The sequence below is a fragment of the Cydia pomonella genome, chromosome 13 (genome assembly GCF_033807575.1).
Source record: "Cydia pomonella isolate Wapato2018A chromosome 13, ilCydPomo1, whole genome shotgun sequence".
Classification (NCBI taxonomy): domain Eukaryota; kingdom Metazoa; phylum Arthropoda; class Insecta; order Lepidoptera; family Tortricidae; genus Cydia; species Cydia pomonella.
This window is the reverse complement of record NC_084715.1, coordinates 13515305-13526878: the sequence shown is the minus strand read 5'-3', so window position 1 is coordinate 13526878 and position 11574 is coordinate 13515305. Positions and strand designations below refer to the sequence as shown.

Sequence of the window (11574 nt, the reverse complement as noted above, 5' to 3'; positions counted from 1 at the left end):
AAAAACAGTTTTAACATTTAGCGTTTATATTTAAAATAAAAATGTACTCATAACTGCATAAAATGTTAATCAAACATAACATAATAAAAAATATATAACATTCGTAAATTTTCAATTAGCAATATTCATATATTCTTCATACTTATAAATTATTTGTTCCTAAGGAAGACTGCTTGGACCAACTAGTTTTCATCATTGTTGCAATAAAAACTATATAATTAGCTAGTACAATTAGAAATAACTTCATAATATTATAATTATAATAAAATTATTATAGTAATTGTAGATATTATAGTAACACGAATTGATTTATACGGTGTGTACCTTGCCATTGGACAAAGCCGAAAGGTACATATGCATTAGGGTATTTAGAACCAGTGTACAAAGTATCATAACAGCCGGTGTAGCGATTTCGAAGAAATTAACAAATTACCAATTTTTACTTTGGAGCAGCCTGTATGTGTTAGTAGGTCCTAAGGTAATATCCTCAAAGAATAGTATGGAACCTTCTTTAACCGTTTTGATTATCTTTTTAGGGTTCCGTAGCCAAATGGCAAAAAACGGAACCCTTATAGATTCGTCATGTCCGTCTGTCTGTCCGTTTATGTCACAGCCACTTTTTTCCGAAACTATAAGAGCTATACTGTTAAAACTTGGTAAATAGATGTATTCTATGAACCGCATTAAGATTTTTACACAAAAATATAATAAAAAAAACAATAAATTTTGGGGGTTCCCCATACTTTGAACTGAAACTCAAAAAAACTTTTTTCATCAAACCCATACGTGTGGGGTATCTATGGATAGGTCTTTAAAAATGATATTGAGGTTTCTAATATCATTTTTTTCTAAACTGAATAGTTTACGCGAGAGACACTTCCAAAGTGGTAAAATGTCCCCTACCCCCCTGTAACTTCTAAAATAACAGAATGAAAAATCTAAAAAAAATATATGATATACATTACCATCCAAACTTCCACCGAAAATTAGTTTGAACGAGATCTAGTAAGTAGTTTTTTTAATACGTCATAAATGGTACGGAACCCTTCATGGGCGAGTCCGACTCGCACTTGGCCGCTTTTTTATTTATGACTACATTTATGACACTAATAAGCTTCTGACTTGTGAAAAATGTCATCATTATCAAATATTTCGAACAAATTGTCAAAAACACTGCCAAAGATTAACACAGTGTGTTTCTTTTTGTTGTCGATTATTGCAAATAACTTTTGTTCGAAAAATTTATTTTTTTATATTTTGTTCCAATTAAAAAAATATTAACGTCAGTGCATTCCTGAGAAGTAACCCTACGTGGGATTTCAGGGTTTGTCCAATGGCTAAGGTCACCCTGTATTGTCTTTTTTATTACCTATAACCGTTAGCAGGTTGATTTAGCATAGTAAAATCTATTATTTTTTTATACCCAGTATATGTAAGTCAGTAAAACATATCACGTTTTGCTACGCGTCGTCATTTTTCTAACATTCATAATTCATCTAATGTCGACGATTGATTGATTGGCATAAAACACATTGCTCTAAATACGATAAGCGATACAGGACATTTCAGCAAAGGTGGGGTTCAGACAATAAGACAATAGTCTTGAACGCATAAATAAATTTCCGACACATGTAAAAGGCCATACGTTTTGGTTACTTGATTATCTACCTTCTATTCCTAAATTGATTTCGTTAACGCTCGTAGTTAGTATTAACAACCAAAATCAGCTTGAACCCTAAATGGTTCAACAATTAAAGTCCGTAACCGTACCTACATTTAGTATTTGGTCATTCACCACTTAATTTTGCTGTGTTGAAGTGCATATAAAATAGTTTAACTTAGTTCTAGACAATCTAGACTACAAAGTCAATAGTTGCAAGCATTTGTCAGCTAAATATAACTAACATATTTTAGCGGCAAATATATATATATATATATATATATATATATAAGCTAAATCGCCTTTAATAATTTGCTCTTGTCAAACGCGTGTCTTCGTACAATCTTAAAGCTGTAGAGTTGGACCAAGTTAACTCTGCACGGCATTATGACAAAGTATGGCTATGTCATCGTTAATATCAATTTTTGTGAAAATATGACGTTTATAATGACACTCACTTACCTTGTTCTGTTCACGTTGGTGCAAAGCTAGCTTAGACTTAGACCAATGCTCGAAACCGGTTTTAAAAAGATCGGTAAATACCGGTTCATTTCGGTTCGAACTTTCATAAGAACGCGAACGTCTTAAGAACTTTATTGTAACCTAAATAACCGGTTTATTCGACAGACGGCCGTCCAGCCTGGTGGTGTGCCGCGTAAACCGACACCGACATAGGAAGAAACCGGTTTATATTGGTCTAAACCGGATCTAACAAGAACTTTAAAAAAATAACGGTATTACGAATGAAACTGAAATTAAAAGGTTTTGCGCCAAATACGTAACGGTTTGTACATTTTACCGGTTTTTCGAGCCTTGGCTTAGACGGACTCCAGATAACAATAAATTATATTTTGTTAACAACTACAATCCATTTTCTTGGCGTTTATTTGTACGGGCGGATCTTCGATGGTGGCTTTGTTCTGTATCAATCTGAGCTCTATCAGCGCAGGGGGTACCTTGCCAGTAGGGTGTTTGGCTGTAAAAGAAACAAACAAATTTAAGTAGGTACCTATCTAGCTTTTGTAAAATTACATGTATGTCTTACAATATAGAGAGGCAAATGGGATGAATAATGAATAAATGGGATTTGAACTCAGGTAGTGTGTTAATCTGCAGCGGCGCTACCATGATGAAAACCAATGAATTATATGGGGAAATGATGTACCTGAAACGTACATCTTGTATGTATAATGTTTATGGATGTACATTTACTAGGGAACGAAATAATGGGCGTTCAATGTGGCTCCGCTGGGGAGCATAGTCTGCAGTGAAGCTTAGTACTTAGAAAAAATATTAGCTATTTTTTTCTTATAGAAATTGATGTACCAATGCTGTTCGAACTTGTATAGTATCCGTCCAATTGGACATGCCTGTCACGCAAGGCACGCAAGACAATAAAAACATTTCAGGCATACTTACATTTTAAACATGGCACACTTTGCCAAATTAGATTTAAAGGTATGTATCGTTGTACAGTCAGCATCAAAAGTAGCGTATCAAACAACGCTTCACAAGTATCTACCATTCTGTAACAGCTTAACAAAAAGTGATAGTTCTAAATGTAGAACAATTTAGACTCCAAAAAATATACTTAAGGACGAACATTTTAGAGATTCACCTATATATAGAAAATGTATCGGGAATATCAAATACTTTTGGTGCGTTGTTTCATCCGCTACTTTTTATGCTGACTGTACATTGTGATACTCATGTGGTGTACTGACCAATAATATATTACCTCCATGCTTTTATGGTGATATTTTTATTTTTTATTAGTACTTTTTATAGTATTATTTTCATTATGCTTAGTCTCCTATTCACAGTATTTTACTGCAGTATTCATAATATATTTGTATAAAATGACTAGTAAAATATGCAATCTACGAACTATATCTACTCATAGGAAAAAACACAAAGGTGATATATTATTGGCCGGCGATGTACCTAGTTAGATTCACATTAAGAAATATTTATTCATATTTGTTTTGAAAATAATCGCTAATAAATGTAAATCATTTATGTTCTACCTCTAGCTTTCTGATAAGTGTCTTTAACAATGGCCTGCAACGTAGCAATCGTCTTCTCGAGCGTGAGCTTCAAGTTGTTTCCTGTTTTGTACGACCACGCTAAGAACAGTGCGGCGAACAGGTCCCCTGTGCCTGTGAACGTCGCGTCCACTTTCGGGATCTGGATTGTGTAACATTCACCTGGAAGTCAGAAAACAAGTTCTATCAGTTGTTTTGTAGGTATATCGTCGTCTACCCAATACAGGGTTTTCTTAGTTTTAACACTAAGGCATGGTTCCTAAGGTCTGGTCACAGCAACTGCAATCAATGGAATAGCTATGAGAGTTGCTGATAGTGGGTGCTCCGAAATATAAAGTGGTTCAAGTATCAGTTCAATGGATCTCGGAAAATACATGTAACATTACATTAGTGAAATATACAAATATTATTAACCATAAGAGTCGCTTGCGGAACGAATTGACTATGATTGTCTAAACTCTAAACCACCATGCGGGCGTAACTTTTATATTGACTGAAAACAATAGTGTCGAGCAGTAATCGATTGATAAGATGCGAATTGTTGTAAGTTACGGCAATAGATACGTTTGCGATTCAGCATTGATCGCGCTAAAGTACCTCACTCATTCTTATTTTATTTTGTGTGAGTCTAGTGAAATGTCCCACTACGACGCTTACCATAAGGACGAGATTTGTATGTATATACGAATAACCTGTCAAGGCGTCCTTATGGCAAACGACAAAGTGTGACTTTTTGGTCCAAACAATGAAACGACACAATTAAGCGTTACTTCATTAAAACTCGCGGGCATATTGCTAAAAAAAAATGTTGTTAAGACTTACCTTTTGAGCTGGCAATTGCAATCATATTGTCACTATCGCCCAAATCCGTGCTCGAAAGCACTACAGTCTTAACGCCTTTACTATGTAACACTTCAATAACTTTGCAAGCTCCCTTCACGTCCTCTACTCGAAGACCAGTCATTAGTTCAGCTTCAAATTGGTTGGGAGTGATGATGTCTGCTAGTGGCACCACAATATCGCGGTAAACGGGCAGTATGTCTTCAGGAACATACATTTTGCCATTGTCCCCCATGACTGGATCGCATGCTGAAATTAAGAATAGTAAATATTGTGATAATGATAGTATATGATTTTACTTCAAGGCAGATTTGGAAGTACCTAGCAGTAAACATTTAAGACTCTCAAGGAATATATCATTAATATTAATATCCTTTGGATCCCTCCTCCTATAAATGTATATTAAGTAAGCTAGTATTGATTTGAACTTTTATTTTACACACTATCCTCAATTCTCTTTGATTCACGATTTTCCTTAAAGCATTAAAGCATGCGTCAACGGAATGTAGGGGAAATGACAATGTGCTTACCGCTGCGTTTACCGCATAAAACAATAGTGTCATAAGATTACTTATCCGAAATATGACGTTTGACGTTTTTTTCTTTTTTATAATGACACTTCACTTACCTTGTTCTGTTCAAGTTGGTACAAAGTTAGATTAGACCATAGAAAAATAAGTACGCATAGAGTGGCCACTCAAAGCTTATGTACCTATGCTAATGGTAGTCTCAAACAATCAACAAACCCAACTGCATGGAGACAATTGTGTATGGTCATCATCGTTGAGGGAATGACTATAAAGATAGAGATGACTTACCATATATTAAGTTAGGATTCTTCTGTTTCAGCTTTTTGATAATTCCAGCAATCTGTTTTAAAGAGTCTGGTGATCTCGAGTAGCCAGTAATGAAGTGTGTGTAATAGTCAACCTCATTTAATGTCAGACCTTCAATGAGTTCCTCCATTTCTTCATTTTTTAACACATTGCCTTTTATGTGTTTATATGCAGTATGTGTTGAGAATTGGACTGTGTTGATAGAATCAACTTCAAATCCTAATACCTGTAAATAGACAGAAAAAATTCAAAACACTATTAAACTATTTCTGTTTGAAAAGATTGTGGAAGGTGGTTTTACACCTATTCCTCATTTGTCTAGGATTTGGTTTGTGGGCGGCTCAAGGTTCTTCCTCTAAAGTGCTTTTGTAACTAATGTAGTACATAGGTAAGTAAAGTATCAAATAATAAAAACTGAAAGATGGATTAAACCACAAACTTACATTATACTGCAACTTAATGGGATTATGAGTTGGTTGTACCAATTATACCAATTTGTCTATCACTGTTAAAGTTTGCTAAATTTTATTGTATGGGCAGTTTTACAGCTCACTGCTGAATGATGTTGATCTGTTCGCTAAATGTGGTTGGTGCAACAAGCCTTAAGTGTATAAAAAAATCCTATAATGCGAATAGTCCTGGGTTTCAATCCTGGTAAGGGCAGTTATTTGTGTGATAAGCACAGATATTTGTTCCTGAGTCATGGGTGTTTTCTATATATTTATATATATCAATGTCTGAGTACCCACAACACAAGCATGGTTGAGCTTACAGTGGGACTTAGTCAATTTGTGTGACGAATGTCCAACTATTTTATTTATTTATTTAAAAATATAATTATTTGTTATATTGAAACTGCGAAAACCTTAATCTTCTCGTTCCCTCTAACTTCAAACTCTATTTTTTGACATAATAAATGGAAAATTACTGTCTGGATGAATTGTTTCCTTTATAATGTGGGCATAGTAAATTATACTCTTTAAGTATTATTATATTGACAAAGCATATATTGTCAGAGATATCATTCTCAAGGTAACATGACAAAAATATAATGTATAAGCAAAGAGAGAAGAAGAAAAGTGCACATTCAAATAGCACACTTATTCTTATTGAGCTAAGTCACATAATACAAAGCATTGAGAGGCAGTAGGTAAATTCCATTCAATTACAACATTCATCTATTAATGTTGATGAAACAGAAATATGACCCTGAGCTGATATAAGAAAACTGGAGTTAACAATTTGGTTTGAATGCTCACTGGGTAAGACAATAATATTCAGTGATATCTTAAAAATCTGCAATTATTTTATTAAATGAATAATTCCGTAAAATAATTGGGATAGAGAAAGATATTAATGGCACACTTACTTGCAAAGGAAAAACTGCACTTTTGTTACCGACGTATCCGTGTACGACATGGCTTTGAATTGAGAGAACTCTGGGCGTATCTTCCGACATATTTTGTAATTTCTGGATTAATGGATTAAGTGACCTGTAACAAAAAATCCGCATTAGCAGCTACGAAGTATTTGCATTAATTTATGTAAATGTACTTATTGTATAAGAATAAATTGCTGTGCCCTTACAGGGTCTGTATTCATTGTAATATATGAGCAATAAAGATGTTATGAGTAAATAAAAACATTACGAACAGAAATGCACTTACTTATATTAACAATGTTATTTCGTGTGCATCAAAAAATATCACCGCTAACAAGCGCTCTAGCCTAACTGATATGACTTAGGATTATTTTACAATATTATTAAATTGATATTTAACTTATCAATGTTATCTTATCAATAGTAACATAGTAACTCTCAATTCGCACCACTTCAATCCAGCAGCAGCAGCACTTCTCGCTTGACAGCTTGACTTGCTTGAGCTTGACACTCACTGCAGTGTTGCCAGTTGTGCGGAAGAGAATTATCGTATTTGAGTGTTCAAATCAAAGAATATAATCCTCACTAGGGTCATAATTTTAAAGAAGTTTGACGTTTAAAATATGGTCCAAAGAGTAACGTCAGTATAATGTAATGATGGTCCCTATAACCTAATATACTTATTTTACTCTTTGGTTCCTATTCCCTATTACAGTTCCTTTACTTAAATCTCTTTTGGTAGAGCTTAATTTAAAAAAAAAGAATTGAAGAAATATACGGACAAACCACCGTAGTTTATTACTTAAAGTGTCTACAGCAGCTACGGCGCAGCGCACGTATCGGTAGACAGTTTGTAACGTGGTCGCCGTACGTGTGTTAAGGACGCAGCTAAAAGTAAGATATTTTGACCGCACGCACTAAGATCACTTTCCGGTGCGGTAGTCTGGTTTGGATTTTAAGTGAGAGCGAGAAAGATATATTTTACCGGACCAAGGTCGGGGTCTTGTACGCCCGTCTGTTAGGGCTTTAAAAATGAACTGTCAGTCATAGGGACCATCATTCGACGGGACCGATAAATAGTTTGGCAAGCCAATTCCTTCAGTAGAAGAAAGGCGGCAATTTGAATTTCGCGCCTTTTTCTACTGACAAAGTGGGTTTGCCAGAGTACAATAATTACCAAAGGTGTTTTTTTTTTCCTGTATAGCAACATTTAGAAAGGCACAAGGTGTCCCTCGTATAATACATAGATGGTAGGATCCAAACCAAAGAGCATATAATCACTACGTTCTGGTAGGATCCAAATAGGATCCTATAGAATGTATACGCGTGCGCCCGTGAGGGACAGAACTTACGCAATGCTACAAAATTAAAAACACGTTTTAATATTTCTGACAACCTACGTAATTTGGTCGGGTTATTTGTCGCTCACCATAAAACGGTGGGGAAAAAATGAGACTGACAAAGGCAAACAAGATAAAGATAGTTTATTATTCAAGTAGGCATATTACAATGCGCTTATGAACATCAAATAAAGCTACACCGGCTCTAACCCTACACTTCTGACCCGAGATTTAAATCCCCCCTCAATTGGAGAGGAGTATCCCAATATGGATCGGCAAGAAACTCGGCGGGACACATCTTTTCAAAACATTACATCTTATAATTAACATGCATTAAATAAGAAAACTAAAATACAATTTAGATTACTATAGGAATCATAATAACGTTTTCTCTGCTACTCTTACTGAAAGTTCTATAAGAGCATTTCGTTCGGTCATCTGCCGGCTCGCTAGGTGACAAGCAAAACTCACTAATTGCTACCACAATTTCATAGTCATAGCAAACCATAGTACTACTACAATAAGATTGATTTTTGTTTATTATTTTTTAGTAATTAGCGAGTTTTACTTGTCACCTGACGATTTCATCTCTATACTATTGTACCTCTATGCCATCGTGCCTATCATATCGCTCAGCACACTTTATTACACTTTTGTTAAATTAAACTTTAATGACATTAAAACTCTCCAAGGGGACTCTACGTGTTGGATCTATATTCCGACGCAAGCCTATCAAAAGACCGGAATTTATAGGCCTATGAAATCTAAGATGAGATGATACTGAATCACAACAATCTTTGAAAAAATCTGTAAGCAAAAATGCATTTAATTTTAGTAACGTCTAATAAAGCATGAAGAAAACTAGGAAAAAACCTTTTTATAAAACTTTCCAACAAATGAGTTAGGTATAGGGATTAACAAATTTCAAAGTGGGTTATAAATAATATTAATAGGTTTCTTGAAATAAACATGCTTTATTTAAGTTTTATTATATGTATACATACCTATCAACTTAATTTAAACGATTTTATTTAGATTAACTTAAATAAGTATATTTATTATAATTAATATTTATAACCCTAATCACACCCATGCTTATTCCGGTCCTCTATCTATCATAATTTTTTAAGTATGCTAATTGCTAAGGCCTCCTAAAGCAAAGAAAATTAAGTTGAAATCAATAGTGAAGGAAACATGGTTGATTTCTTTTGGTTTCATAATAACATTAATTAATGTAATTTGGCCATGGTCTTTAGAAGGATAGAGAAATACAAGTAGGATTACTCCTTGAAAAAAATGCTGTGTATGTCCATCTACACTTTTTTGGCAGTTAGCAGGAAAATAAATATTATTGCAATAGGCAATTACTATTAGGCATTATAATTATCATTAGTGATTGTTATCAACATGCAGTTTTCATAGCAATACATCTAAATATTCAGTACTGTCTACAAAACAAATACTTTAGGATATAATTCTTCACATAACATAACCTTCCTCAGCCTTTGAACACCTAAATTACAATCCTATAACTTCTGTCTACTTGGAAAGGTTAGTTAGTTATTTAAAATGTTTTTTTTTCAATCTCTGTCTACTCTGTTGTAAAAATTTTAGTGCTTATTCAGTTTAATTTAGATAAGGGTGTATAATATAAAAATACTTGTGTATTTCTTCTTGCCAGCCATACTTTGCAATGGAAATTGCATGTTCATAACAACAAACAATTGTCATCAAGTAAACAATAGCTTATTGGTTGTTTTGTGTACTGCTTGGCTGTTCTTGAGCCATTTTGTAAGCATTCTCTAGTGTGTCGGTAACAATTTTCATGTCATTCTCAATGCTGCGAGCCCAGTTCTCTACATCACCAATCTCTTTTAGTGCACTACTGAAGTTCTCAACCAACGCTAACCACTGTTGTGTCTGTTTTGAGAAATTAATGGCTCCTTGATGTAATAATTTTGCTTCAGCATCTAGCTTCTTTTGGTTTAAGTAAGCTTGAGCGACACTGAAACCAAATATAAAGGTTACTTTATTAGGCAATTTCAAATAATGGCTATTCAGGAAAACAGTTATTCTAATCTCTGTGTTAACAGTAGAATTAGCTAAAGTATTATGATTCAGTATTTCATAACAAACAAACAAAAAAATCTTTTTACCCAACATTAAGATGATCAACTAAAGCTTGTGTTAGATCATTTGCTGCAGCTATACATTCCTTGCGTTTTTGTTCTGCAATGTTAGATTTGAGTGTTTAATGTGAGTTATTGATTGAGACTGCAATAATAAACATAAAAACCGAAATCAAGATCGTTTTGTTTACCTTGTATGACTCTTTTCGCTGCTTGTTTAGTTTGATGTTCTTTTATTAGCGAGGACAACATTATCCTGTTTATGCGTATTTAGTATAGCATTCCAGTCAGAATTTGGTGATTTGGATCTTAGTGTACACACTGATAACCGCAAGAAACACAAAGAATCAAAGCAATAGATTTTAAGGATTTTATGTGACGTTGACATCTATCGTTTGACGTTGACATTTGGGATAGTAGACCGCGGGCCAGGAGCATATTTCGTCAGTCATCGCCTCCCCGCTGATTGTCAGATGAGTTTAGATGCTCTTTTAAACTAAAAAAACCGTCAGCCGGTTTTATCGCGGCGGAATGACCGTCAGCTGTAAAATGAACATGTAAAAAATATGCGCCTTGCCACTTTATGCGCGGCAAAGTATGCGTAATGTGTAAATTGCGTAAGCCGTTAATGGCTTTTCAGGCGTTTACGCTTGATGAAATGCTACATGCAAAGTTTCATGATTTGTTATTGCTGTCATAAAAAGGTATAGCGCTTATTTTTTATATGTTCATGCGACCAGCTGATGTTCTTACCACCGCGATATCTGTCAATTTTTTAAAATTAATTAAAGCATCTAAACTATCCTTTGACAAAGGATCAAACGGGAGGCGATGACATTTTTTTTTGGTTTTACATGTTTCGATGGCTGCCATTCCTCAACCCACCAATGGAGCGGCAGCTGACGTCCACGAGGGTTCATCATACCTAACAGTTAACCACTACACGAGTTTTCAGCCGGGAGGCGATTGGTCATGGAAATTTCTTCCTGGCTCGCGGTCTATAGCGTTCAGAAATATCAATAAGGTTGTTTCCATCTACAAATCTTAGGGCAGAATTGTATCCCAATAAATTCTTTTGGATTATATGAACATGTTAAACTACTTTTAGGGGACCTCTAATGACGATATTTTTGTAAATATTGAATTTAAAATATCTGGTGGCACACGTCACGTGACCAAACTCGAAACGTCTTTGAAGATTCTGATGACGTCACAACTCTCGGATTGACACTGTTGACAGTTAGGCGATAAATAACAAATGACAAATGTCAGTTCACAGTTCGTATCTTCTATGTGTGTATGTAGTTATGTGTCAAACCGTAAACTGTGACGTCACACAATTT

General features: G+C 34.6%; 2 protein-coding genes across 2 annotated transcripts; both read right to left on the bottom strand.

Annotated features, from left to right (window-relative positions):
- Window positions 1-8: 8 nt before the first annotated feature.
- Window positions 9-7236, bottom strand: LOC133524273 (pyridoxal kinase). Its single transcript, XM_061860180.1, has 6 exons — window positions 7049-7236; window positions 6751-6874; window positions 5364-5607; window positions 4528-4794; window positions 3688-3867; window positions 9-2636 (listed from the first exon to the last, which is right to left on the bottom strand). Exons 2-6 carry the CDS (start codon window positions 6838-6840, stop codon window positions 2515-2517), a joined length of 903 nt encoding a protein of 300 aa, XP_061716164.1. The 5' UTR covers window positions 6841-6874; window positions 7049-7236; the 3' UTR covers window positions 9-2514.
- A 1820-nt stretch (window positions 7237-9056) lies between these two features.
- Window positions 9057-10578, bottom strand: LOC133524263 (biogenesis of lysosome-related organelles complex 1 subunit 1). The gene is made up of 3 exons (XM_061860162.1): window positions 10423-10578; window positions 10259-10331; window positions 9057-10107 (listed from the first exon to the last, which is right to left on the bottom strand). Exons 1-3 carry the CDS (start codon window positions 10481-10483, stop codon window positions 9849-9851), a joined length of 393 nt encoding a protein of 130 aa, XP_061716146.1. The 5' UTR covers window positions 10484-10578; the 3' UTR covers window positions 9057-9848.
- Window positions 10579-11574: the final 996 nt, after the last annotated feature.

Excerpts from the sequence above, each read along its gene's own strand:
- LOC133524273 (XM_061860180.1), bottom strand. The coding sequence starts at position 6,840 with ATGTCGGAAGATACGCCCAGAGTTCTCTCAATTCAAAGCCATGTCGTA. Across the intron at positions 5,608-6,750 it reads GTGCAGTTTTTCCTTTGCAA|GTATTAGGATTTGAAGTTGA; the intron begins GTAAGTGTGCCA and ends GTCTATTTACAG. Across the intron at positions 3,868-4,527 it reads TGCAATTGCCAGCTCAAAAG|GTGAATGTTACACAATCCAG; the intron begins GTAAGTCTTAAC and ends TCTGACTTCCAG.
- LOC133524263 (XM_061860162.1), bottom strand. The coding sequence starts at position 10,483 with ATGTTGTCCTCGCTAATAAAAGAACATCAAACTAAACAAGCAGCGAAA. Across the intron at positions 10,332-10,422 it reads AGCGAAAAGAGTCATACAAG|AACAAAAACGCAAGGAATGT; the intron begins GTAAACAAAACG and ends CTAACATTGCAG. Across the intron at positions 10,108-10,258 it reads GTTGATCATCTTAATGTTGG|TGTCGCTCAAGCTTACTTAA; the intron begins GTAAAAAGATTT and ends ATTTGGTTTCAG.